The 18,719-nt window shown below is 61.4% G+C and overlaps 1 protein-coding gene across 4 annotated transcripts in view; it reads left to right on the forward strand.

Annotated features, from left to right (window-relative positions):
• The window catches only part of SEPTIN9 (septin 9), a 152,122-nt gene that overhangs the window by 12,664 nt on the left and 120,739 nt on the right, over positions 1 to 18,719 (forward strand). For 2 of the 4 annotated variants that reach the window (XM_039226600.1, XM_039226601.1), the window contains exon 2: positions 4,534 to 4,590. The exons of 1 other annotated variant lie outside the window; for it this stretch is intronic. In XM_039226600.1, coding sequence (XP_039082531.1) covers positions 4,534 to 4,590 — 57 coding nt within the window. Of the gene's footprint in view, positions 1 to 4,533; positions 4,591 to 13,885; positions 13,923 to 18,719 lie in introns of those variants that run through there. One more of the 4 variants, XM_039226602.1, reaches the window with a different exon arrangement.

Consider the following 18,719-nt stretch of genomic DNA (forward strand, 5'->3'; position numbering starts at 1 on the left):
AGGTGCCCGGGCTCACCCGTCCGCACGGCTGCTGTGCCAGCCGGGGCGGCCCCTGGGGAGTGTGGCCAAGGGGCGAGAGGGGCGCCAGGCGGTGTACCCACACCCACTTTTGCTGCCTGGAGGTGGCCCCTACCCCAAGCGCTGCCTCTAGGGGGAAAATGCCTCGCAGACCATCCCAGCCTCCCCAGGTCTGCGCGGGATCCTCGTCTTTCTCTCGAGGACCGTGGAGCCCTCACTCTTCTGGCATCTTCTTTCCCACTTGGGAACGCTGTGTTTTCATTCTGTTTGAGCCGCCGGCCGGGGGTGAGTCCCGCTTTCCTCCCTCTGCTGACTTTTGTCTCATCTGAAGTGACTTTTGATCTCGCGGGCTCCCCCTGTTACACTCCCCTGGTATCGGTCACTGGTCTGGAGTTTGTGACCGTTTATGACACGGCCTTTGGCCCAGCTTCGAGTCTCTGGGGCGGCTGGGTCTGGGGAGAGCAAGCACCCAGATTCTGAGTTCCCCAAAGCATGGCTGTTTTCTCTGGATCTTGGAAACTGCTGTGCAGATCGCTGTGGAGATCCGGAGGGTTTGGGGCTTCCCTGAATTGGGAGGGGGTCAGGTAGACCTCCTGGAAGGACTTTTTTTTTTGTGGGGGAGGCATGTGTGTGCATAGCAGCTGCCCGGCTGTAACGTGCCGGGGGCCTCAGTTACAACTTCTACTTGGTTCAAGTGCATCCGCTCAGGGCAGCCAAGGTTCCCTAGCTCCTAATTACAGATCCCTGAGTCCAGGCTGGCGTACGTGGCAGGTGAATGATAATAATTTCAGAATTATTATGACTGCGATGGGCTAGTGGTAATGATTACATCATCTATCGGGTGCTTCCTTTCTGTGGGCACTGCCGAGTGCCACGGCGTGTGACCTCGTTTCATCTTGGTCCCCGCGCCGCATCCAGGGGAGCCGAGGCTGGAACGGGGTGGGGGGCAGGGGGTCGTTTGCTCTGGGACGCGCCGCGAGCACCTGGCCAGCTCTGGATTGGAGCCCTGTTCGCCTGACGGCAGGCTCTCCTTGGCCTCTGGGAACTCAAAACACTTTGGTCGGGGATGACTCCAGACAGCCAAATTTCAAGTCGCCTCCTCTCCTTCTGAATATGTTTTATTTTAAAATCGCATAAAAATAACTCAATTCTCAACTGGAACAACAGAGCCCTTAGATGTCTTGGAGGCCTTTTCCGGCCCCCTCTTCGCCGGACTCTGACGCGGGCCTGAGGAATGAGGTCCAGGGAGATGGATTTCAGTAGCTCTTGGCCGAGGGTGTCTCCCCGGGCGGGGAGCTCGTCGGAGGGAGGGCGGGAACCCCGGGCCCACCCCCTCCCCGGCTCGGTGCCCCGCGTGCCCGGCGTCTTCTTGGTGCCAGGGGCTGCCTGGCACCAGCCGCGTGTTTTGGGAAATCGGAAAAATAAACAGCATAAATAAAACAAAAACTCCACCCAAGAAATCTGAGACAGATGCTGGCTTCCCCCTCACGCGGCTCCAGCCCCACCCTGGGCTCCGGGAGGAGCGAGCCCAGAATGGGGCTCGAGGACCAGACGCCCTGGTGGTGGTGGTGGTGGGGGGGCTGTGGAGCTGGAACGGACCCTCCCTCTTCCCTTCTACCTTTGCCTGGAAGCCGGTGCAGGGGCACGGGGGGGGGGGGGGGGGGGGGCGGCCAGCGGGCCCCTGGGGGAGTAGGGGGAGTCGCAGCCGGAAGTGAGTCAGTCCACAGGAATGTTGGGCCCATTCCTTCTCTGTTCTTCACCCCGTACTGTTTCCATTTTGGGGACTCACTGGATTTACAGGCACAGCTGTAGCTCACTGGGGCCACTCAGCCTGACGATGGGACCTCTGTGCGGCACACGCGCGCGTGTTTGTGTGTGTGCATTGGGTTGTTACCTGCAGTGTAGCTCCCACTCAGGTGTGTCTCGGAGAGAGAGCAGCCGTCGTGCTCAGGCGGCCATCGGAGGCTGGGGATGCCCACGCTCACGCCTCAGCAGCCTTGGGGGCAGGGCCTGTCCCCTCCGCCCCCTCCCCGCCCTGGGCAGAGCCACCAGCCTCTCTTGGTCTTAAGGGAGCCGTCAGTTCTGGAAGCCCCATGCAGGACCTTCCTGCCCCCGAGAGCCTGAGGCCGTGGTCCAGCCTCCCCGTCGGCCAGGGCTGGCCCGCAGTCCCCATGTCCTGGGTGGCCATCAAGGAGGGACGGTTTCCATCGCTCAGTGGCGAGCAGATGTTTCATCGGGTGGCCAGGCACCAAGGATGCACGCGCGTGTGCCACGTGAGGTCACAGACCAGCGGGGAACGGCTCATGTATTGATGGAGGCTGAGGAATCCCAGCAACTGAATGGATGTCGCGGGAAGCAGTGCAGCCAGAGCCCGAGGGCCTGGCAGCCAGGGGATCCTGCTGCGCCCCCAGCCCGCGGGTGGGAGAAGGCCCGGGGCCCCCTCCCTCCTCCCTCCTCCACGCCAGCCATGTGAGGGGACGGCCTGCCGAACTCCGCCCACCTCACCCAGACACGCCCAGAAATCACATCTGGCCAAATATGTGGGCATCTGGGGATACAGGCGTGTTGACACATATAGTCGAGGCGGGGGCGGGGCGGGGCCTCCGAGGGAGAACTCGGCACTGGGGACCTCCAGGTCTCCCTTCTCTTGTCTGAAATGGCCGTGGTGGCAGGCACCTGTGTCGCGGGGTGAGTGGGGGGTGGACACAAGCCCATGACTGTCATGGAGCCTCGGGGAGCGGAAGTGGCTGTGACCTCGTAGCAGCCCCCTACCCCCACCCCTGCCTCCTTCGAGGGTCAGCCTGCTCGCCCCTGCCCCCCAGAGGCCTCGCTGGTCACTTCAGGCCGCAGGCGTCTCTTGGTATTGTCCCACGGTGTGGGGGTTCAACATTTGGGGCCCTTCTTGGGGTCCTCCCCAGCTCCAGGAAGAGGCCCAGGCTTAGCGGCAGCGACCCTGAAGGATGGACCGCACCCGTTCTGTGGTCGTTGCTAAATCCTGGGTCTGACAGATGTACAGGGCACGTGTGTCCCCCGGGGGTGGACAGGAAGCCAGGTCTGTGGGGTGCTGCGTGGGGCGCTGGGACCTTTAGGAAAAATGCTGGAGGCCTCCACTCCCCGTTGTTTAGTTTGGGGGGGTGTGTGGAATGAATGAGTGAATGGGCATCGTAAGAGCCTCTCTGGAGGAGTGCAGGACAGGAGCTGGCCCTCTGACCCCAGCATCCCGGGGGGTGTCAGATGGTGGAGGCTGCGGGCATCTCTGACCCCAGCATCCTAGATGCTGTCAGATGGTGGAGGCCGTGGGCATCTCTGACCCCAGCATCCCGGGCGGATGTCAGATGGTGGAGGCTGTGGGCAGGTCCCCCCAGCATCCTGGGTGGGTGTCAGACGGTGGAGGCTGCAAGCATCTCTGACCCCAGCATCCCGGGTGGAGTGTCAGATGGTTGAGGCTGCAGGTATCTCTGACCCCAGCGTCCCGGGGGTGTCAGATGGTGCAGGCTGCGGGCAGGTCCCCCCAGCATCCCAGGTGGGTGTCAGACGGTGGAGGCTGCAGGTATCTCTGACCCCAGCATCCCAGGTGGGTGTCAGACGGTGCAGGCTGCGGGCAGGTTTCCGGGTTAACCCTGGGTGCTTCCCCCGCTCATCTTGCCGTCTGTGGGGAGGACCTCTGCTGGCCACTTGGGGTGTCCCTGAAGCTCCCCAAAGGATGGCCTGGCTGTCCAGCCAGCACACTTCCAGAGCATCGTGGTCTGGCAGCAGGAGCACGCTCCCTGCCTCTTCCGTGGATGCCCTTCCTGGCACCGTCGGCCTTGCTCGGCTTAGCGCCTCCACAAATCTCCTCGAGTCGGGACTTGCCGGCCGTAAGCCTCTCCCAGGAGCACGCGCTGGCCTGCGGGGTACATGCCGGGGTGGAGCACGTGCGGCGCGAGGCTGTGTTAATCTGGGGCTCTGTTCTGGCTCCCTGCTGGGGGCTGTGGGAGAGGACAGCTCAGCCTCCGCCCAGCCCGGCTCTGCCCAGCCCAGAGCAGAGGGGGGCTGCGTCCAGGACCCTAGTGGAGGGAGATCTTGATTCACAATACAGGTCGACGTGCGTCATCCCAGGGGGCAGCCAGTGCCTGACTGGGACCCAGCACCCCTCACCCTTCTGCGGGCAGACAGGATGATATAGCACACTTGGCCAAGCTCAGATTTTAGAGTTTGACGGACTTGGGGGGTTCATTCTGGGCTCAACTCCTTTAGCCGTGTGGCCTCAGGCAAGTCACTCAATGCCACTGAAACTCGGCAAAAATGGAACAGTAAGAGTTGGGGGGAAATGTGTGTAAAGAGTTTGGCCCCATGGCTGCCTGCACCAGTGACTGTCCGTGCAGGTGGCTGCTGGGCCTCTATGTCACCGGGAAGGGTGAGGGCCTCTGGTTTCTGGTTCTGGAACCCATTGCAGGAGCAGAGGTGAGGGTGTGCCCAGTGTTAACCACCCCCCAGCGGCTGCGTGTGACCTTTGCCTTCTGCCCCTGTCTTTAGGAGCCACGCGGACCTCCAGCAACCGGCTCCGGAAGCTCGGAGACCCCACTGGCCCAGGTGAGTGGCTTGTTGGGCCGTGGCCCCACCCTCTATCCCGTCTGGCCTTCTGGGTGAGCAGGGCCCCTGCCCCGCCGTCCAGGGATGTAGGTGGCGTTCAGGCCCATTGGCCGCAGTCCTGAGGCGGCCACCTGTCTGTAGGTAGGCATACCCTGCTCTGTGGGCAGCACGGGGAGAAGGCGCATGTGTGGCGCATGCGTGCAGAACGGAGGATGGGCCAGAGGCGGGTGTAGATACCGTAGGGCGTAGGGTGGTGGGGCTGCCCCGCCGCGGTGCCGAGGGACGGGCCGCCCATGGCAGGGTGGCTTTGACTCTGAGCGCCTCAGAGACAGTCGGTCTGTGGACCCCTGCGCCTGCTCCCTGGGACCCCGCAGGAGTGAAGGCGTTCCCATGGCAGAGTGAATACGCGATGGTGACCAGTATCCAGTACGCAAGCTCATGATGGTCGTGGCCGAGCTATGCTTTCTGCTCTTTCTGTGTGTGTTCACGCTGGTGGCCTCCTTTCAAAGAGGATGTTGGGGCCCGGAGATGAAGGGACTCGCCTCCCCTAGCGCCCACGTCCCACCTCGGAGACCAGCCCTTCCTGTGATGGCGGCAGTGCTCCATGCCTGCCCCGTCCCGAGTAGGGGCCGCTAGCTACACGTGACTATTGACCGCCTGAAGAATACATTAAGTTTATTTTATTCTTTCAGTCACTTGCATAGAATTCCTTGATTACTTTATTTTAGATTAATGTCCACCTCACGTCTGCATGTAGCCAGCGCGCTGGCTACTCTGGAATTCCTTACCCAGGTGTTCTGCGCCTACTTCTGGGGCCAGTGCAAACCTCCCCGAGGTCAGAGGTGTCACCTCCCCGTGGGCTGGGCACCACCAGGCTCGTGCGGTGGCCGAGGGGCAGCTCTCTGCAGGGAATGGGGGAGGCAGTGCCAGTGGCGCGTGGAGGTACAGGCCGGGATGTCTACACAGCTGTGTCTAAGGCCCCGTGTGGCGCAGGATGGGGCTGTGTGTGGGAAGGGGCGGGTGCCGCCGGCTGAGGTCTTCAGGGCGGCCGGGTGATTCACATCCGTGGTTAAGCAGGAGCTCCGCCCCCCCGAAGCCAAGGCGGGCCGCTAACCACTGCACCGCCCGGCTGCCTCTGTCTTTCTGGGGAACTTTTCTCCGGGGCGCCTTGCCTCTTTGCAGCCGGTCTGCTTCTTTGTCTCTCTCCCTCCCACCAGCTCGGCTGGGTCCGGGGTCTTGTCTCAGGATGGGCCGGAGACAGGCTCCTGAAGCTTGGGGGCTGAGGTCTCCGGGGCCTGGCGCCCCGGGCTGCATGGACGCAGGCTCCTCTGGCCATCGCTTCCTGTGCTCAGCTGGCCGGTTCTGTGCTGTCAGCACTTGGCAGCTGCCAGCACGGCTCTGCTTGGAAGCCTAAGGCATAATTTGCCAAAGCCCAGAGCTGCAAGCCGGTGATCTGGGTTTCGCGTGGGGCCGCCTGCTGACACACGAACTCCTCTCTGTGGGGGCCTGTGCAGGCTCCGGCCCGGGACACCCTTTCCTTGTCTTCCGGCTTCTTTCTCCCATCTGGGCCGTCCTGCCGCTAAGACCTCGGTACAGGCGGACCCCCAGCCTCTGAGACCCCCACCCTGTCCCTCTGACCCTTGTAGAATCCCCACCGAGGGCCCTCCCCTCCCCGAAGCTTGACTTATTGTCTCACGCTCTGCCTGGTCTCCCATGTCTGGGACCCCGGACCCCGAGTCCTCCCAGAGTTCAGGTTCTTCACGAGGCTGTGTCTGGTACCAGGCCAGGGAGCCACAGCCTTCCATCTCAAGCCACACACAGGCCAGTGCTTTGACGGGCTCACTACGTGCGGTCCTTTTTCATAAAATGGAATCAGTACGGGGCGCCTGGGTGGCTCAGTCTGTTACGCATTGGACTTTGGCTCAGGTCACGATCTCACAGCTTGTGAGTTCGAGCCCCGCGTCGGGCTCTGTGCTGACAGCTCGGAGCCTGGAGCCTGCTTCGGATTCTGTGTCTCCCTCTCTCTCTGCTCCTTCCCACCCGTTCTGTCTCTCTCTCAAAAATAAAGAAACATTAAAAAAATTTTTAAAAATGGATCTGGTAGACACATCAACATGAAGAATAAAATAACAGAGCAGCTGTGGACCCACCATCCCACGTGAGCAATAAGGTGTCACAGGTGCAGACGAAGGCCCTGGGGGACCTCCCCACGCCCATCCCGGCCACGGTGACCACTTGTTTGAATTTAGAACTGGTCCCTGCCGGGCGTGTCTGTGCTGTGTGTCCGTGGTCAACACCCATGGTCTCTCGTGGTCTCATTTGGTCTCTCGTGGTCTTGTCCAGCAGACCGGCGCCATCACAACAGGTGTCCGAGGGGAGGTGGCCGTCTGCTGCTCTTTGGTTTTCCACGTGACAGGATGGGTTTGAGACTTGTCCACACAGGGTCCATGTGGCTTTCATTCCTTTATTCCGACCGTGGACGCGGGCTCCTACGTGTGGGCAGGCGGAGGTGTCTACCTACCCGTTGGCCTGCTGCTGGAGGTCCACGGAAGGTTCCTCCGTGACAGATGCTGTGGGAAACGCCCTCACGTGTCCCTGTGCCCCCGCGTGTGTCCCCAGGCAGATCGTCCGTACCGCGGGGATGCCCACACTCAGACCTCCCAAGTGGCCTTCCGGTCTGTTTTCCCACACTCACCCGCCTTCTGTGCCTCCAGCGGCGTCTCTGGGCAACCTTTGCCCCGGTTCCCACAGCGCACCCGGTCGGCTTCCCACCTCCCGCGGCCTGACTGTCCCCGCCGGGATCCCTGAGGGCCTTCTCCTGCCCGTCACGTGGGTTCTGGGTCCTCCTCTTCCTCCTTCAAACACCTCTGAGGCCGGGGGCCTCATCCCTTCTTGTAGGAGGTTGGATAGTGTCCCCCGAGGATTCACGTTCACCCAGAACCTCAGAGAGTGACCTGACTTGGAAACTGGTCTCTTACAGGCGTGGTTGGTTAAGGACCTCGAGTGAGGTTCTACCTCAAGAAGAGTTTTAGGTGGCCCTGAACCCAATGGCTGGGGGTCCTTCCAAGCAGGGACATGATACGCAGGGGAGAGGCTGCATGGAGACGCAGCAGAGCTGGAGTAAGGTGGCTACACGCCAGTGGCCGCCGGGACTGGGGCCGGAGAGACTGGAAGGTTCCCCACAGCCTCTGGAGGAAGCTGGGCCCTGCTGCTCCCTCGGCTTTGGACTTTGGCCTCCAGGAGAAGAGGGAATGGGAAAGAATCAGTTTCTGTTATTTTAAGCCCCTTTGTGGAAACTCAAGTACTTTCCCCTGGGCCGCATCTCTGCTCTAACAGGGGACACCTCACCAGCGGGTGCCCCCAGGGTCTCGGGCGGCTTCCTCCCCACCCGTCTTTCTGTCCAGGCTCACGCACCCCTTCCTTGCTCCAGGCCCAGTGAGCTCTCAGGCTCATGCTCGGGACACCCATCTGTACGCAGCCCCCCTCCCCCACCCCCATCATCACGGCCACAGGGGCCAGAGGGAGAGAGCAGACCTCCGTGCCGGGGAGCTGGTCCAGGAAGGCACTGCCAGAGTATGGCTGACCATGGGCCGCGCCCCAAGCTCTCAGAGGCTCCCCCTGCTAGGACTTCCGCTCCCACACACTGACACCTGCTGTTCGTTTCTGTCACGTCTCAGCCTGACCATTCACCCAGGCAAGAAATCTCGGGGTCGGTCTTGACCTTTGCCCCACCGCCAACACCCTCAGGTCAGCAGGTCATCAAGATCTTGTCAACTCACCCTCTCCCCAAATGACCCTTGGATGGGCCGCCTCACGGCCCGGGTCTGGTCAGCCCTCGGGGTCCCTCTTCACCTGCACCCCTTCTCCACGTGGAGGCGGCTCTGGTCCCGTCAGCATTTAGTGGCATTGGCTGAGTGAGACCCGCCGGTGTGCCCAGGCCTGGGCCACAGACTCCATCCATGGGGCACCTGCTCATGATCCTCCCACTATTGAAGAAACCTTGGTTCACTTCTGCCCACAGGACACACTGAACCCAGGTAGTTGTGGTTGTGACGCTTCCCAGCCTGGCCCCGCCCCTTCCGAAGCTCTCATGCTCTGGGTGCTCGGGCCGCCGGATGGCCACGGATGGCCACGCTCCAGCATGGGCCCTCCACCTTCTGGTCTCTGAAGGTGTTGTCTCTCTGCCCGGTAACTTTGACTCAGCCCTTCGGTCGCCTTTAGCAGGCTGGCCTGGGGGGTTTCGGTGTCCTCTCCACCCACCCACAGGGCTCCATGTTCTTACAGCACATCGCTAGCAGGCTGTAAATACTGTTGCATTGAACTTGATAGGAGAAGCTTGGGACACTCAGCCAAAGAAAGAGTTTAAAATAGAAGTATCCGCCTTCTTTTGCCTTGGCTGGAAAGTGGCTTTTCTTTTTGTTTGTCTTCTAGTGAAGAAATTTATGGAGAATGCGATGTCTCCAGGGAGGACGGAGAGGAGGGGGAGGAGGGGAGGAGGAAACCCATTCAGCAGTAGGCACACGTGGCTGCCATATTGAACGAGGTAGATATGGAACGTTTACGTCATCGTAGAATGTTCTGCTGGGCAGCGCCGGTGGGAGCGTCTACGTGTTGGATCTTCAACTTCACCGTTCACCCGGCGAGAATTTTGACAGGGTGGGTGCTGAGCAGGCAGAATGTCGGGCTCCCAGCGGGGAAGTGAAAGACACCAGTTCTCTGGGGGAGTTTTCAGTGTTCTGGGCAGAAGTTCCAACCCTGGGGCCCTGGGGGGCAGACTCTCCCAGGAACCCGGCCTCCACACCCCTAGATCCCCCTGGCACCGCACGGGGCAGCTGGGGCCCCCTTCAGGAGCGAAGAGCGCTGGCTCTGGCCGGGCCGCAGCCTGGGGTGACTGGCTGAGCGTGAGGCCCGTGAGCCGCGGCACAACTCGGCCCTGTCTGGGCGCTTCTCCCCTTGTCTGGTTCCCTTCCACCCTGGCCTGGAAGAACTCCCAAAGCAACAGGCCAGCCCAGGCCATCAGCCCCGGCACACCCTGCAGCGTCCCAAGCACAGAGGGTAGCTGGCTTGTATTTACTTAGGAGCAGCCGAAAGTTGCTGCACAATAAAAAGTGGAGAGAAGGTTCCGGAGAGGAACGCAGCCGGCCCCAGCCCGGAATCTGTCTTGCTCGGGGAGGCTGCAGGCGGCCAGGCTGGGGGCCGGCCGCCCACTCTGCTGGGAGGTACAGTAGCAGCGGCTGCGGGAGGGTCAGCGGGAGGGGGTCAGGATGGAGCTCCTTTATTTATAACTCAGGGAAGCAGACTTCAGTCGTGGAGCCTGGGGATGAGCAGGAAATGAACGGAAAAGTCATCTTTTAGAGGGAGAGTTCCCTGGGAGCTGATCACGGAGGATTCGCAGACATCTGCGCTGGGGGGGGGAGGGGTGGTGGTGAGCGGGGGCGGAGAGTCTGAGCCCAGAGCCTCAGACAGTGACCTTCCTTCCTGAGTGTCTCCCCTTCCCCCATCTCCTCCAAAGGTGCACCGGGATCAAGGCCATGGGAATCACCCTCCTGGCCTGGGGGTGGGTGTTCAGGGCGCCCTGGGCACGCCTCTTACCTGGGGGTCCCCTCCCCACCGGGTGCAGATGTGCCGAGAGGAGCTGAGTGGCATCTTTAAAGATAAAGCCATCCTGGGGCGCCTGGGTGGCTTAGTCTGTTAAGCGTCCGACTTTCGCTTGGGTCATGATCTCGCGGTTCGTGGGTTCGAGCCCCACTTCGGGCTCTGTGCTGACTGCCAGCTCAGAGTCTGGAGCCTGTTTCAGTCTGTGACTCCCTCTCTCTCTGACCCTCCCCTGCTCACGCTGTCTCTCTCTCTCTCCTAGAAATAAATAAAACATTAAAAAAAAAATTTTTTTTTAAATAAAGATAAAGCCATCCTTTGGGGCGCCTGGGTGGCTCAGTTGGTTAAGTGTCCGACTTCAGCTCAGGTTGTAATCTTGCAGTTTGTGAGTTCGAGCCCCTTGTCGGGCTCTGTGCTGACAGCTCGGAGCCTGGAACCTGCTTCAGATTCTGTGTGTGTCTCTCTCTCTGCCTCTCCCCTGCTCACACTGTGTCTCTCTCTCTCTCAAAAATAAATAAAAGTTAAAAAAAAAAAAAGATAAAGCCATCTTCACTCTTCTCCCTCACCCTGTACCACGCCCCTCACTGGCGATGGTGGCATCGAAAAGAAGGTGGCGGGGGGGGCAGGGGGCGGCACAGATCTCTGGGAGGTGAAGGACGGAGACAGCATCTCGAAAACGGTCTGGAAGGGGCTGTTGGGCAGGGGTGCCCACCCCAGGACTGGGCTGGCTGGAGTGGCTGGGTGGTGGGGACTGGGACTTGCTGGCTGCTGCAGGCAGTTTCCCAAAGCCATGGCGGGGGGGGGGGGGGGGGGGGTGCTGCCTCTCCCAGGTGGCACGTGTCCTCCAATCTGGGAAGTGCTGGGTTAAAGGAAGCCGCCCCCTCACTGGGATTGCTCACTGCCTTTAATGTGCTAACGCGCCCCAACAGACTCCAAGGCAGGCGTCAGGTTTTATGTAACCACAGAACCCCGTCAGTGGAGGGTGGACCCATGTGGGGAACCCACTTTGAGATGCACGTCTGGCCCGGCCTGGAACGGAGAGTGCTGGCGCCTAGGCCCGAGCTCAGTGAGCAGCTGCGGTGGGGCGGGGGGGGGGAGCTGGCCACCCCTTCCCCCACGGCCCTGCCTCACCCCACCTCTGCGCCCGGGCCGCTGAGCTGGCTCATGACTAACACAGGCCTCATTCGAGCCCATCGGTGCTGCCAGGTTTTCAGTTTCAAATTATCCCCTGCTTGGGCCAGAGCGCTTGGATTCTCCGGCGTGCTGGGGGAACGGACGTTGAGCCAAACTGTGCCGGGGACAAACCCAGGGTCAGCTGTGCCCAGCAGCGACAGCAGTGAAATCACAGCCTGTGCACCCGGCGCCTGCAGGAGGCGGCCTGGATGGACAACCCCCAACCCCCAACGCCCTGGGCCGGCCCCTGTCCCGGCCGACCCCGAATTTCCACCAGCTGGCCTGTCTGGGGCGGGAGGGGGGTGGCCTTCCTGGGCCTGCTGGGCCCAGCGAGAATTGGTGCAGGAGCCCTACATGGTCTTCTTTATATCTTTTCTGTAGTTTCCAAATTCAGTGCGATGAACAAAGATGACACTGAGTCAGAAAAACCAGTAAGGAGTATTTTTTCAAAATCACAAAAGAGACTGAATGAATAACCCCCCAAAGCCTCCATGATTCCCATTGTTCTGACTGTTAGTGGCTGGTTGAACAGAACGCTTTAGGGTGAAATGTCACGGCCGGAAAACGTTATACGGGGATGTTGGCTCTTTGGTTTTTGGTGTCTGCTGTTTCCTGGGGCGTCGTAACAAACGGCCGCAGACTTGGTGGCTCCCAGCCACAGAAGTGCCTTCCCTCCAGGTTCTGGAGCTGGACGCTAAGAGCAAGGTGTGGGCAGGGCCCTCAGATCCTTCTCTGGCTTCGACCTGCTCCTGGGGGTGCAGCCCTCGGTTTGTGGCAGCACCTGGAGTTTGTGGCCTCCAGAGCCACGGTCTCTCTGCCTTCACACCCCTTTCTCTGTGTGTGTCCCGCAGATCTCTCTCCCTGCCTCCCCCCTGTGTGATTAGACCCCACCCCGATAAACCAGGCTAATCTCAAGATCCTGCCCTTGATCCCGTAAGGTCCCATTTACAAGATTAGCCCGTGAGGTCTTCAGAAGCCATTGTTCAGCCTGCCGGGTCCCCTCTCAGCTGGGACACTGCCCCCACCTTCTGTCACCATGGGAGCCATTTTGGGGGTTTTCCTCCAGGCTCCGCTTGGGGGGTGGGGTGAGGAGGTGGTTGCCCTTTGGTGTCCCCTGCCCCCAAGAAGACGCCCTTGCTACGCGGGAGACTGTGGGGTCGTGTCCCAGGCAGGAGGGGACTGGGACCTTGACCGAACCACCTGTGGTAACACAGCTTACAGGACCCCCCCCCCCCCACCGTGGTAACACAGCTTACGTGGCCGTGTGGGAGCGGATGGCAAACTGGGCCCTGTGGGGGGAAGGCAGGGCAAACTGGAAAATGCGATTTCATCTATGGGGGGCAGTGCTCTTCAAGCCAGCCCATGGCGCCACATGCCCCCTTTTCCTAGACCAGGGCGATATCTGCGGTTCTCAGCAAAATTGCCCAAGCGTCCGGTGTGGGTCCCGTGCCCGCTTCCTTTCAACTGCGTCTGGCAAACGACACCCATGTCTGTCTGGGGCCAGGGTCTGCCAGTTCCGAGTCTTTGAGGGAAAGAACCCTAAAGGCCTGGGGGGGGGCCCACCTCCCTGGCCCCCCAGCCCTGACTCTGACCAGGTGCTGGCGAGGCCCTGAGATTGCCAGGTGAGCACCCCCCACCCCGACCCAGACGCCAGGAGAAGAGCAGGGAGCCCCCAGCCGGGCCCGGAGGCAGGGCCGAGTGTGGGGAGCGCTGCGGAGCCCCCTCCCTGGGGACGGCTGGGGACGCACTGACTCATGAGTGTGTGGGACCTTCTAGGAAGTCTCTCTCCAGCCGCCACCCCCCCTCCCCTGGGCGGGGCAGCCGGCCGTCTAGGTCGGGACCGGACCTAGGGGCAGGTGTTCCGAGCCCTGCCTCCTGGGGGCCCTGGGGCTGGGGTCGGGGGTGGGCTGCGGGGCCGAAGGCGAGGCGGGCGCGCGGGAACTCGGCTTTTCAAACGCTTTGACCAAAGGAAACCCTAGCGTCTAGCATCGCGGGACGGGAAAACGAAAGGCTTTGGAAGTCGCCAGGAATTCGACTGTGAGCTGGTTTCCAAGAGGCTAAGTTAAGCTTCTCCAAGTGGATATTAAAAGGAGCAGCAGGCCTGGCAGAGGGGCTGGAGGGGGTGGAGAGAAGCCGCCGGAAGCCGCTCACCCGCTCGCCGCACCTCCGGAGCCACCAGCGCACAGAGCCCGGCCGGCCGGGGGGACCCCGCGGCTGCTGCGGGAGGCTCGCGCCCACGTCCGGCCCCCGCCCCGCCTCTTCTCCTTCATTTCCCTGCTTCGGTCCCTTCTCCCTCCCGATTCAAAAGAGACAATGCTACTTCAGTTTGGAGCATGAACATATGATCAGCACATGGAAATGTGGTAATTTGGATGCATTCGTGATTGCAACAGATTGAAGAAATTAGACCAGACAAAGAGTGTTTTTGGAGAAGGAGGAGGAGGAGGCAGAAAGAGGGAGGGCGTCGGGGGTGAGAAGGGGAGGAAGCCTCTGGAAAGGGGGACGCCAGGACTCCCGCCTGCTGCTAAATATATCTGTAGTAATGGAGAGAGACCGGATCACAGGTAGGCCGCCCGCCGCCCCTCCCCTCGCGCAGCCCGATCGCTGGATTGCTGCTTCGGGAAGTGAGCACCCAGGGGCCACTCGGACGCATTTCTTTTCCCTCCGGCGGTTCAGAGGTCGTGGGACGTGGTGTTCCCAGAGCCGAGCTTCACAAAGTCTGGCTTTTATTTAAAGCCCGCTCTGCTCCCCCCGCCTCACTCTCTCCCCCTCAGTTCCCCGTGCGCCACTTCTGGTCCTGAGGCGCCGGCAGCGTGGACGGGGACCGTTGGCGCTGGGCTCCTCGGGAAGGGGGGGACCCGCGTCTGGCGCTCGGCGCTGGGCCGCTCGCTGGTGTGTTTGTCCTCCGTGTGGTTTGTGTGTTTGCTGCCAGCCGAAGTCTGTCTTCAAGGCCGCCGTGGTCTCCTCCCTGAAATAGCATTTTGGTGCCTTCCCAGGAGCTGATTACCGGGGTGGAGCTCCCGGGCTCGGGGGAGAGGTGCAAACGTGTGTGCACGCGTGTGCCCACGCACGGCAGGCAGAGCTGGTCCTGCTCGCTGGGAGCCGGGGCGTTAACCGAGGTGAATGGTGTCACCTACTCCTGGGAACCCGGCAATGGGGCGGGCAGTGACCGAGGGTCACCGAGGGGCACGTCAGGCCGAGAGGATGAGCGGACGTGGGCTCTGCTCAGATTCCGCAGCAGAGTCACTGTTTAAAACATCTCGATGTCACGTCAGGGCGCGGAGTGAGGGCGGGCAGACGGCTGGTCCTTGGGCAGAGGGAGCTCGTGGGTCTGGACCGCTCCCCACCCCCTCGTGGGTCCGGCCTCTCACAGACGGGCCATTTTCGCTGGCGGCCCCCACGGAGCGGGCACAGGGCATCGGGGTGGCTCGAGAGCTGACCCTGAAGAGAACGGAGACAGCCCTGCCTCGAGTCATCCTGTGAGGGGACCCTCTGTAGAGGGGACGCCGCTCAGTCCCTCAGCCGGCCACCGCACGCTGTGACTGTCAGCGTCTGACATCATGGCTAGCTCGTTAGAGTGCCTGCCGCTTACGGCGTGCCCCTCGGGGGTCCTGGGTACACTGCGCAGGCCTCGGGCCTCCTAGGGCTCTGGGCGGTCCTAGTGAGGCTCAGGAGGCTGTCACCCCACAGGTGCATAGCCCGCTTGCCGCTGTGTGTGTCCAGGGCTCCCCAAGAGGCCAGAGGAGAGGGTGGCCGTCCCCAGCCTCCTCATCTGCTGCTCCAAGGTGCCGATCTGATCCTGACGTGAGGTCAGGGCTGATGGGTCAGCCATTGGGAGGAGAGCTGCTGACCGGGTGTGCATGCATGCGCGTGTGTGCAGACATGTGCATGCACGCGAGCACACGTGGCACGTGTGTGCATATGTGTATGTGCGTGCACTTGTGTGGGTACATGCATGTGTGTGCACATGTATGCGCACGCGTGTGTACATGTGTGTGCACCGCAGGGACCACCACAGGAGGAGGGGCAGCCACGGAGGCCTGCGGAAGGCAAGGTGGGAGCTGGGTGACACGGGCCGGCGGGGGTGGACAGGTGTGGAGCCAGACTTCCCGGCGCTGGACCGGGGGCGGGGGGGGCGGGTGCTGAGCGGGGACCCTGCGGGCCTGCGATGGTGCTCACCTCACCAGCCCCGCTCGAGGGAGCTCAGGGGCGGTGGGTCCAGCCTTCATTTTACAGACAGCCACGCCACGGCCCAGATGGGTGCACCAGAGGAGCAGAGAGCAGGGAGGACACTCTTGGGAAGTGACAGCGCCCTGGGAACGTTCCGGGCTAACCAGACTCTTGGGAGCTTTTCATGAACTGAACAAAACTGCCCTTGGAAACGTTCAGCTCGGTGCCTGTTTGGCCCCGCGAGGCCCCGCTGCCCTTATTGGCCAGGTGTGCACAGCGGGGGACCAGGAGGGGACTTTCCCTCAGGATGTGCCTGCGGAAAACTTGGTACTTTTGGGGACACCCGCCTAGGGGGCGTTGCCACTGAAATCACTTACTTCTTTCAGAGCTCAGGTAGAAACCGGTCACCGACGTGAACGAGAATGGAAACCCTCCCTCCTTTCCCGATGATGTGTTCCTCAGACCTGCTCAGATCTTGACCTTGGTCTTTAGTTGTGACTTTAACTGAGGCCCCCTGACCCCCCTGGGACCTTGAGCGAGTCCCTCTGTGGGCCGGGGCCTCAGGTTCCTAACCTGTCAACTGAAGCCGTTGGACCAGCACGGCCGAGGCAGCGCCCCACTGCCGATGGGGCTTCTGAGTCTGTTCTGCGGGGTCCCTGCAGCCTCCTTCTCGCCAGGCACGTCCCCTGGTCTTGCTGTTAGGTGATTGTGACAGCTGTTTCAGTCCCCTGCCGCGCGCCGCACCAGCCAGAGGTGCCTGCCCGGCCCAGCGCCCCACTCCACCCTTCCAGACAGGGCGCCGCTGCTCATGCCCACCAGGCTGGCGTGTAAGGTGTGTGTGGCGGGCCGTCGGCCACTGCCCGGCTCTGTCCAGGAGGGGTCGCGGGGGAAGGGGAGGGGCCTGGGCAGGTGCGGGCGGCCGCAGGGCCGTCAGATCTGCTCGCTCCTTCTCGCTGGGCTCCTGCCCAGTTTGTGATCGTGGGGCCCAGGGTCGTCCTCAGCGGTGGGCACCCCTGGCCCTCTCAGAGGCCGCCCCCGCCCCCACCCCGAGAAGATGGAGAAGATGCGGGAGGGCTTGTCAGCAAGGCAGGGATGAGTCATGGAGCGGTGACTGGCCGCTGAGACACAGAAGGCCGCGCCTTCCAGCCAAGGGTCGGGTTTTTTCCCTTGTTCTGGATTGGCTTTGTGGCTTTTACAAATTAAGCAGTTTTATCTTGTTCCAAGCGCTTGTATTTCAGCGGGGAGAGAATCTCCAAGAAGGGAACTTTCCACTGGGGAGCTGTTACTCAGCTGGGCCTCGGGGAGGGTGGGAGCGGGCCTCGCGGCTGAGCTGCAGGCAGGGAATGTGGAAGTATCTCTGCTGTCGTGGGCATCGGCCTGGGTCCTGGGAGGGACGCTGCCCCGTCCCTGCCCCTCTGCCCCTGGCTGGGCGTCTGCCTGGCGCAGAGAGGCACCCAGCGCTCACCTGGGGTGGGGGGAGCTGGTGATCTGCTCTTTGCAGGGCTGTCCATTGTCATGGGGGGGGGGCAGGGAGCTCCCACGCTGCCTGGGCCTCTCCGGCTGATTTTCCTCTTCTCCCAGATGGGAGGCATGGCCGGGAGCCCCCTGACCCTCTTCCTCTTCTGGCTGTGACCCACGAGGGACTTGGCCCGTGGAGTCAGGGCTTTCTCAGGGCTGCTGAAACCAAGTGCCGCAGATCGGGTGGCTTAAAACAACAGCAGTCAACTGTCTCAAAGTTCTGGCGGCCGGAAGTACAAATTCAAGGTGTGGGCAGGGCTGGCTCCCTGCAGACGCCCTGAGGGAGGAGCTGCACTGTACCTCTCCCCCTGGGGCAGGGTGGGGGGTGCCGTCCTTGGTGGCCCTCGGCCTCTGAAGGACCACCGCGTCTCTGCTTGTTGTCACAGCCTTCTGTGTCCCCAGTCTCTCCTGCTTCTCTCTTAGGAGGACCCCCAGCACTGGACTGCCCCTCCCCCCGATAAGCCAGGATGGCCGGATCTCAGGATCCCTAACTTAATCACACCTGCCAGACCCTTTTCCCAAACAGGACCCTGTTTACAGGCTCCAGGTGGGCATGCGGTTTTTCGGGGACCACCACCACCCACCGCAGCCCCCCTGTGTCCCGGGTGTACAGGATGATTCCGGGTCTCCGTTCCCGGAGGGACCTGGCAGTGTGGCCACTAGCCTTTTCTACCGGGTCGCTTGTGCCCGGTGAGGTGCGGGGAGCTCAGCCTTGTGTGGGGTGTCAAGAGGTGCCCAGGGGGCTGCCCTGCTCCCCTTCCACGTAGCCTCCTCCCTGCAGCCCCCCTGTCCTGATGGAGGTGTCCTGGGCCTTTCGCTCGTGGTGGCCGCTGTAGCTCGGTTCTCATGGAACCTCACCTTTCCCTTCTCCCCACCCCCCTACGTTCTGTGTCGGTTGCACTTGACAATTCCGGGTACTCGGCGGAGGTACGATCCTGCTGCAATTGTCCTGTGCCTGGTTGAGTTCATTTACCATCGTCTCTCCAGGCTCAGCCGCATTGGGGCAATTTCTTTTCGAAGACGGAATAATATTCCGCTCTATGGACAGGCCACATTGCGTGTGTCCTGGGATCTTCGGGGAGACATGCGGGCTGTTCCCACCTTTTGGCTTTTGTGACGCTTCCTGCTACGAGCACGGCCGTGCCGATGTCTGTGCGGGTCCCTGCGATCAGACATTTGTGGCACATGCCCAGAAACACAGTGGCTCGATCATGTGGGAATTCTATGTTTTTGTGGGGACCGCCACACGGCTTTCCCAGCGGCCGTGCCGTGTCACACTCCCCCGCACAGGGCACAAAGGTGCCTGGTTGCCCACAGCCTCACCGACACACGTTATTTGATGAATTTATTTGTGTGGCCATCCTGGGGAGTGTGAAGGGGTGTCTCTCTGTGGCTTTGATGTGTATTTTCCCAATGCTCCGTGATTTCTAGCACCTTCTCCTGGGCTTGTTGGAACTGTATGTCTTTGGAGAAATGTTTCTTCATGTCCTTTGCCAAGTCTTCAATTGGATTGTTTTTGTTGTTGTTATTGGTTGTAGGAGTTCTTTATATATCTTGGATATTAGTCCCTTACCTGATATGTGATTTGCAAATACTTGGCCCCGTTCTGCAAGTCGCCTTCTCTGTTGCCGATGGTGTTCCTCGATGCATAGAAGTTCCCAGTTTTGACACAG

The sequence above is a fragment of the Hyaena hyaena genome, unplaced genomic scaffold (genome assembly GCF_003009895.1).
Source record: "Hyaena hyaena isolate Hyena2069 unplaced genomic scaffold, ASM300989v1 scaffold_21, whole genome shotgun sequence".
In the NCBI taxonomy this organism is placed as follows: Eukaryota; Metazoa; Chordata; class Mammalia; order Carnivora; family Hyaenidae; genus Hyaena; species Hyaena hyaena.